This window comes from Poecilia mexicana, unplaced genomic scaffold (assembly GCF_051168715.1).
Source record: "Poecilia mexicana isolate PSO_F unplaced genomic scaffold, ASM5116871v1 scaffold_4, whole genome shotgun sequence".
Taxonomy (NCBI): domain Eukaryota; kingdom Metazoa; phylum Chordata; class Actinopteri; order Cyprinodontiformes; family Poeciliidae; genus Poecilia; species Poecilia mexicana.
This window is the reverse complement of record NW_028263373.1, coordinates 4,810,737-4,819,827: the sequence shown is the minus strand read 5'-3', so window position 1 is coordinate 4,819,827 and position 9,091 is coordinate 4,810,737. Positions and strand designations below refer to the sequence as shown.

Here is a 9,091-nt window from a genome sequence, read left to right as displayed (position 1 = left end):
ACTTAACCTTCCAACATCTTGATACAGAACTTCATTAAGAGCCAGCTTCATGGAGTCAAGTCACTGTCAAGTCAGCAGTCTCCACCATGATTGTGTATTCAATAATATGAATGAAACTATTTTTGAAATGAATAACAGTTAAGCCTTAAAATGTGTGAGTTTGACTTTAGGAATTAAATAACTATAACTTGACTTTATAGTTTCCCAATTTATTAAGATCCACCTGTATTCGTTCCACAAAGTTGATTTATTTTTTTTCTTTTACTTTCTCATATTCATGTTTAGAGGATGATTACTGGTGATGTGTTACCAAAAGAGTGACTCAGCACTTCTCTTCCTGGTTAACAACCAGACAACGCAGCGCCTTTTTTCTCCCTTCCTGGTATTATAACCGCAAACAACCATCACTCGCTATCCCGCCCATAAGCGTCACTCACTATAGCAGCGAGCCGGGGCTGATCGAGCTCACACGCTCCCGAGCTGAGCCACAGAGAGGAGCACAGAGCCGCCGCAGACGGGCTGGAGCTGGAGATCACCTTCACTTTGCATGATCACATCCGCAGATCGTCCAGGATCTAAAGATGTGGACCGGCGTCGGAAAGCTCATGCTTCTACATTTGTTACTCATGGAGCTCAGCGGCCACGCTAAAGGTAAGCCACTTACTGGCTCGGAGATGGGGGGGGATTTGCATCGTAGCAGTCGCGCTTCTCCGGGTTCAGGAGGGAGGAAGTCTTGTGGATCTCGTGGGGTTTGGGGGTGGGGGGCTCCGGTGCCTTCCGCGAAACGACTCGCCTGTCAAAGTGGTCCGTCTCATTAGTAGAGCAGCGCTAATGTCTCCGGTAGATACTTCCGCTGCTACAAGCATTCGGGAGATTACAATCTTAATTGTCACTTTCGTCAGGTTTTGTGAGCGTTAACACAGGTGACACGAGGTAACGGTGAGAGGAAGCGGCACTTGTAAGCAAGCGGCTGATGTTGAGACTGTGGCCAGAGGAAGGCTGCCTGCCTGCGGGGATGTGATCAGCAAAGTGCTGGCTGTAAATGCTTTGTTTTTAATGTTTACGCTGCAGTTGCTAAATTACTGCAAAACACATCAACCTAAACGGATCCTTTTAAATGCCGGCACAGCACCCGTGGTAGGCACTCATTGTTGCACTAAAGTCAACATATTGGAAGAACCGGCGAGTCATTCATGAGCAGACCGCATTACTGGAAGTAATACTTCAATATTGATTGGATCTGGATGTTACACCAAAAGCAGATGCATGTCATTTAGAGGCTTTCTCTCATTCCATGCTCAGAAATTGGTTACTTTGTGCAGGTTGTTCCTACTTTAATAGTTAACTTCCTGAAGTTTGAGAAATGTCATTCAATTTAAAATGGCCTTTAACTAACCCCCAAGCACATTTCAGAATCAGTTTCTTAATCTGAAATTTGAATACCACCCCCCCAAAAAAACCTGACAAGCTGCTGTTTTCTGACACCACAGGAACTCATACCGAGTCAGAGTGTGAAATAGGGCAGTTTCAGTGCAAGAGCGGAGTGTGCATCCCAAGCCTCTGGAGATGTGATGATGACAATGACTGTTCAGACAGCAGCGATGAGGAGAACTGTCGTAAGTAGCCCAGAGTTTCTACATTCACACTTGCATTGTTATTTTATTGATCTTTACTCTTGTGTTCAGTATGAGCTTTTATTTGAATGTGTGAATACAATAGTTCACAGCTCATGAGTAACTTTTAATGAGTGAACCTGGACTGAGAATACACACTTTATTTTTGTTCTTCGGGGCTCTTTGGAATTCCCCTTTCAGCACAAACCTCTCATCCAGGATCAAAAGTCACATGACCAAAGGAATTTTTTTTGTACTTCTTACTAATTCAGATCCTCAGTAAAGCGGATTTGGGGCCTTAACTAATATTACATGTGGTTTTTATGCTTGTTTTGTTATTAACCCTGTGCTGCTGTTGATGTATGGAGTTAGATAGGTGAAATCAGGCTTACAAATACATTGCATATAGACTAAAACTGCTTTAGAGATTATGCCATGTCTGACACTTGGGGATTAGATTGCAGATTTATGTGTCATAATAATTAATGGTGAGTCATGTGGTTTTCTCCAGTTTATTAGATTTGGCTGCTTTTTGTAGTCTCTTGGTTATCTTTGTGTAGAAGTTGATAAGTGTGGAATGGCATGCGATTCTCATAATATGATAATTGTTTCATGGTTTCGGTGTGTCTATGCAAACATTTACAGCAAAAACAATGAACGTAAAAAATGAAATAAAAAAATGAAGTTTTTTATAACTGCTGCAAAAATATCTAATGCTTATGAGTCTTAAACTCATATTTCTAATATTAATTATTACATGATTTTTGATGCACAGACTAAAGAAAAAAAATGAATGAACACCCATTGAAATTAGTAGTAATTTCCAAGTGAATGGATCTATGCTATTCTATACTTAATATTGCAACACATGTATGATGAGCTGATCACTCTATCTGCTCAGGTTGTTATCCTGTTGACTTCTTAACTTATAAACTTTAGTTTCAAAGTACTCTTATCTTTAATGAGAGTAATTGGTGGTGCTTCTTAAGATCTTGCACCATAACTGCCTGTGCTCTCCGTCTCTGGAAATACAGCCTGCCCGTTGCCTTCCTGTGCAATTCCGTTTAATTCTCATCTCCCTTCAATTTCTCCCGTTGAATTTCAACCGGGTCAATCAGTGAACAAAAGGCATTTTCAACGATAACATACATTTTCTGAGCTGCTTTATAATTGTAGTCAATATTGGCAATGGCAACGGAGGAAATATTTGAAACCAGTCAGTCTCCGAATTTTGAGCAGTTAAAGTCGGAGCAAGAGGAATGTATAACACATTTCATTGGTGGCAGAGATGTTGTGGCCCTATTTACCCAGAGAGGTGCTTACGGCACTCGCAATTTCTGCAAAGTTTCATTGAGCTAGCACGCCAATGCTGTAATGTCAGCGATTGGGTAAAATCCTACCCACAATCACAACCAGTCTGTACAGAAGCAAAGCAAGAGATTGGCTTTTACCAGGTGCTTCCAGAAACATTCACAGCTTTGTCTTGCTTGTAAATAAAAAAAAAATAAATAAAGTGTAACAGCCTTGTTTTAGACAGCAGTGAACAACAGGTGTGGGAGGGTCAGCCCTGCATTACTTTGTGGATGGAGAAAACATTGCTCATTTTCCCATCTCATTAAGAGCATTTGCCATAAGAAGTAACTTTTAAAAATCTCATAACTCGATGCATCTACTCAACCAGTGCTTAATCACTTTCATGTGTAAACAATGAAATATTTGAAATTCACCAAGGAGTAGAAATAATTGAAACCTTGGTTTTTCTCTCTTAAGTTGAATGAAGAACAAGACCGGTATTTGTGGCATGATCATAAATTAGTCACTGAAGAAGATTTAAAAGTGGTTGTATTTGTGGTTAGATGGTTTAATACTTACAATAAAGACCACATGGTTCCTCATCTTGCTTTGTTGATGTGCTGAACCCTCAAAGATTAAGAATTCTGACTGCGTCTCTGTGACTCCGGAGATTTGAGTTTCTTGATGGTGGACAATACTGGAGGTGAGGTAGAATTAGCTTTTAAAGAGCTCGCCTTCTGTCTAGCAGGTGTTTGTTTTGCTTGGTGTAAGTGTTGCTCAGAGAGAATGTAAGAAATGTACCTTAAAACACAAGGTCATCCACTGTTCTTTACAGAGAGACGTTTTGTCTGTGGTGGAAATGAGGTCTGTGACTTTCATCTCTCTTCACTCTCTTTGCTACATATCTTGTAAGCTTCAGATGTGGGTATGCTTCTCTCCTGGGTTTGCTCTCACTCTCTGAATCACTGCATCTTCTCAGTCTCTACCTTTATGTACGTTTCCCCTATTGTTCCCTCTCTCCCTTGCTACCTGGTGTCATTCTTTTCTTTGAAGGCATTCTTAGTCTGTGAAAGTGTCTCTTCCTAAAAGGCTGTCTCATTTCCTCTGCATTCTAGTGTCCATTAATCGACTCTCTTGTGCCATTTTTAAATCATTTATTGCTTCACCTTGACAGCGCCAATGCCAAAAAGGTTGCGGCCACTCGCCTCAGATCCACAAAGAGCATCAGCTGACAGGTTGGTTGGAGATAAATCCAACAGCATGACTCTGGCTGCTGCCGTGATTCTCGTTGACTGGCAAGACGCCAGGCCTTCGAACAGATGCCAGCACTGCCGCTGCGCCCCCTCCCTCAAACCAAATATCACCAGCAAGAGCTCTGCGGAGAGGGGGTGGAGGCTGAACAGGAGAGGGAGGTGGAGAAAAGATGGGACAAATTTGACTGGGAGAAGCAAGATGGTGTAGAGCAGAAATGATGGGAGGAAAATAGGAACAACCGTTTCTGGAGAATTTCCAAAGATAGAAAAAAAAAAAAAAACAGGCCAAAATGAGCAGGGAAAGTGGCCATTGCTTTTATCCTACCAGCACTTCTGTGGCTGTTTCCAATCTGTATTTCAAATTTGAAAGATAGACAGAAAGTGGCAAGGATTTCTTTCAAACACTAGAAAAGTGGTCTTATACTTGTTTTAAAGAGCGACTAAAACTGGGAGGGAAATGCATCAATATCACAAGATGAAATTATATATTGTATATTTCTAATGCAGACTCCCTACTGTTATGTTTTACTTAGAGGGATTTATGTTGTATTTGTTGCACTTCTTAGGGCATTACTGTATTCTGTTGGGCCATTTATTATAATAAGGTTAGTATGTCAGAATAAGTTAACAAGCTTCTAGAGTACTATGTTAGATTTATCCTGAAGTATCCACCTACCATTCTTGTAAATAAGTACATTTAAAATGATCCTTTTGTGTTCATCATTCTGCTGTTTAAGTCTTTCATCTTCCTCTTCCTCTCTCCGCTACTTCATTCTCAACACGCCTCTTGTTTCCCTGGGAGACAGTAAAGTGGTGATGGTGGTTATGGTTTTTGGTGCATTTGTGCTGTCTTTGTGGACAGTACACCTACTCACATGTATGCTTAAACATTGGAACTGTCCGTTTCCTTTAGGTTCTTCATGGCCTACATTTAGGTTGTGGAATCCTATTGAAGAAGAAGGTTGCATACTTGTTCAAACTGGTGCTTCATAGGATAAAAAAAATACAAAATCATTCTGCGTTATAGCATCACAATAATCCTAAACTTAAGTTGTCATGTCCTTATCTTTGGCATAGTGGCCTTGATCAAGCAGCTTGTAAACATGTGATTTGATGGCATTTTCCATTAATATGACCAAAATAAACAGTAGCAATGATTGTGATGGTCTTTTAGTCTGTGATATTCACTATTAAGAGAAAGACCTGAGACTTTTGCATCTTGGATCACATTTTTTTGAGGGCTGTTAAGTATTTCTAATCATATTTTCTGTTTTACAAAGGATAGGATCTATTTATTTTCCAATCAAATTCCAACACACCATTGTTAACAGCTGCTCTGCTCAGTGATCATTCTTCCATACTGAGCAGGTAGCCATTCAGCAGGTTTCCACTACGTCTACTTGAGATAATTAAAAAGCCAAATATGACATAAATTCAGTGTGAACAAACTTTGTCTAAACTTTGTGTTGTCTAAACTGATTAAATCTAAAATATAACATGTGCTGTAAAAGAGCCTTTAGTGCTAAAAATCCCCAGAAAATAGCATGCAATTTCTGTCAATCCACCATTTAAACATAACTGTGAAAGTTTCCAAATGTCCCAGGAATCAGCCTTGAAAATACTTTGTGCAAAGGTGCAAGTACAGTTGTTGCTTTATTCTGTGTCTGAATATTAATCTGTCAAAGCTTTACTCAGCGGCCAGCTAAAGCTTCTGAAAGTTTTAACCCTAAATCATAACATGCACTTGGTTAAGAACACCAACACCACCAAAAGTCTTGAACCCTTTATGAACCTGGAAAACCAAGGATTGCAAAACAACTAAAAGCTGTGGGGCACAAACTCAATACCTCAGGGTGGGAAAAATGTTGTGGAGCTGTATATGAGCGTGTGCGCTCATGTGTGTTTGTGTGTCACAGCAAGACAATGAGTCTTAGATGGGGAGCGTCTCAGCTTCAGTCTGAGACCAACTTCCCATAGAGAAGACATCAGAACGCATTTCACGCTGCTGCCATGTGTTTGTGCGGGTGTGTGAGAGAGATCAGCCTTTCTCTCACGCACACACACACCACCCTCCTCACACAAAGACACACACGATAGTGTTATAAGAGACTGCAGAGAAGCGTTTTAGGCGCTAAAGGCATTGAAATGACACACACACACAAACATGCACGAACACATGTTGGTCACCTGCTCACACACACATGCACACGCAGACTGTTACAGCTGGGGCCAGAAATGTAAATTGAATGTGAGGTCAGAGAGACGAGGTGCATGATGCGCTGCACCGAACCAAGCTGCCTTTTCCTGGGGTAACCCCTAATCATAAGCCTAACAATGACTCTTAAATTGAAGTGATAACAAGTTCTGGTTGGCGTCAGGAAGTATGAAATTAGAATCATCCACAAGAGGTGGATGGACCATCAAAAAGCTAATATGTTTTGTAAACCAGCGTTAGCATGCCATGTTAACGGCTATCAAGCCTACAGAGGAGCTTTCAGCAGGCTTTTTCCTGTCCTATTTGAAAAATTGTTTTTGCCTTTTATGTTTCTCATTCTTTTTCAAAGGAGACTCTATCTGGTGAAATCACAAAGTTCTTTATCATTTTTAGAGTAGAGATGCACAAAGAAAAGAGCTGGTGACGTTCTCAGTCGATAGCCAATCAGATCAATGAATGCACCCTACTATTAAAAGCTTCCATGTCACTTTGAAATCAACACTCCTGTGTGGACACTGTTACTGAGGGAGTTGAACTCAAAAGTTAATGCATTTCATCGTCAGTGAAATGGTTTAGAATGAAGCTGAATACAAATATGAAAGAAGCTCTTTTAAAGAAATCAATTAAAAAAAATTGATTATGAAAATGTTCAGTGGCTTCCGTTACTCATTTCAGAAAGCTTTACAGATGAAAAAAAATACAATATTGTCACTCTCTAATCAGTTAAATAATTCAAAATACCTACAAAAGTTTCCTGAACATTAAAGCAGTTTTTCTGATAGTAAAATATATTTATTTTAAGAAATATATGTGCTGTATTTGTTTTTGTGAACCACCTTTATATATTGTATTGCAATGGGAAGTTAAAATGTGCTTTAAAAGACAAAACTTTGAGCCAGTTCATTAGGGAAGAATTTCCCAAATCCCCATTTAGGTACAGATTAAAGGAAGGTGGAAATTATGAAATTGGATTCAGCCAATTTCATAATTTCATCAGCCAAGTACTTTCCTGCTTCATTTCATACCTTTGTGTGAAGGTTTAAACTGAAAAATTTAATAGTTGAACTACTGTGAACTAGGTGCATATATATATAAAAATTCCCCTCTCACCCTCTGTGGGTGGTCTCTTTCATCCTCTGAGCTCGGGTCCTCTACCAGAGGCCTGGGAGCTTGAGGGTTCTGCGCAGTATCTTGGCTGTGCCTAGAACTGCACATTTCTGGACTGAGATGTCTGATGTTGTTCCTGGGATCTGTTTGAGCCACTGCTCCAGTTTGGGGGTGACTGCCCCGAGGGCCCCTATGACCACAGGCACCACTGTGGTCTTCACCTTCCAGGCCTTCTCCAGTTCCTCTCTGAGGCCCTGGTATTTCTCCAGTTTCTCATGCTCCTTTTTCCTGATGTTGTGGTCACTTGGTATTGCTACATCCACCACAACGGCTTTCCTCTGTTCTTTATCCACCACCACAATGTCCGGTTGGTTCGCCATTACCATCTTGTCTGTCTGGATCTGGAAGTCCCACAGGATCTTAGCTCGGTCATTCTCCACCACCTTTGGGGGTGTTCCCCACTTTGACCTCGGGGCTTCCAGTCCATATTCGGCACAGATGTTCCTGTACACTATGCCCGCCACTTGGTTATGTCGTTCCATGTATGCTTTCCCTGCCAGCATCTTGCACCCTGCTGTTATGTGCTGGACTGTCTCAGAGGCCTCCTTGCACAACCTACACCTTGGGTCTTGTCTGGTGTGGTAGATCTGAGCCTCTATTGCTCTGGTGTTTAGTGCCTGTTCCTGGGCGGCCAGGATGAGGGCCTCTGTGCTGTCCTTGAGTCCAGCTTTCTCCAGCCATTGGTAGGATTTCCTGATATCAGCCACTTCAGTTATTTGTCGGTGGTACATCCCATGTAGGGGCTTGTCTTCCCATGATGGTTCCTCCAGCACCTCGTCCTCTGTTCCCCATTGTCTGAGACATTCGCTGAGCACATCGTCCATTGAGGCTTTGTCCTTGATGTATTTATGGATCTTGGATGTTTCATCCTGGACAGTGGCTCTCACACTCACTAGTCCTCTGCCTCCTTCCTTACGGCTTGTGTACAGTCTCAGGGTGCTGGATTTGGGGTGGAACCCTCCATGCATGGTTAGCAGCTTCCGAGTCTTAACGTCCGTGGCCTTTATCTCTTCCATTGGCCAGCTAATTATTCCGGCAGGGTATCTGATTACTGGTAAGGCATAGCTGTTTATTGCACGGATCTTGTTCTTGCCATTGAGCTGGCTTCTCAGGACTTGCCTTATTCGTTGGAGGTATTTGGCTGTGGCTCCTTTCCTTGTGACCTCATCGAGGTTGCCATTTGCTTGTGGTATTCCCAGGTACTTGTAGCTGTGCTCTATGTCTGCTATTGTTCCCTCTGGGAGTGAGACCCCTTCTGTGTGGATGACCTTCCCTCTCTTTGTAACCATCCGGCCACACTTCTCTAGTCCGAATGACATCCCAATGTCAGTGCTGTAGATCCTGGTGGTGTGGATCAGTGAGTCGATGTCTCGCTCGTTCTTGGCGTACAGCTTGATGTCATCCATGTAGAGGAGGTGACTGATTGTGGCCCCATTCTTGAGTCGGTATCCGTAGCCAGTCTTGTTGATGATTTGGCTAAGGGGGTTCAGGCCTATGCAGAACAGCAGTGGGGACAGAGCATCTCCTTGGTATATGCCACATTTGATGGA

General features: G+C 41.9%; 1 protein-coding gene across 3 annotated transcripts in view; it reads left to right on the top strand.

The window, feature by feature from the left end:
- Window positions 1–334: 334 nt before the first annotated feature.
- Window positions 335–9,091, top strand: part of lrp8 (low density lipoprotein receptor-related protein 8, apolipoprotein e receptor) — a 164,024-nt gene continuing 155,267 nt past the window's right edge. For 2 of the 3 annotated variants that reach the window (XM_088004838.1, XM_088004837.1), the window contains exons 1-2: window positions 335–651; window positions 1,491–1,616. In XM_088004838.1, coding sequence (XP_087860964.1) covers window positions 582–651; window positions 1,491–1,616 — 196 coding nt within the window. In that variant the 5' untranslated portion in view covers window positions 335–581. The remainder of the gene's footprint in view (window positions 652–1,490; window positions 1,617–9,091) is intronic. The other variant, XM_088004839.1, reaches the window with a different exon arrangement.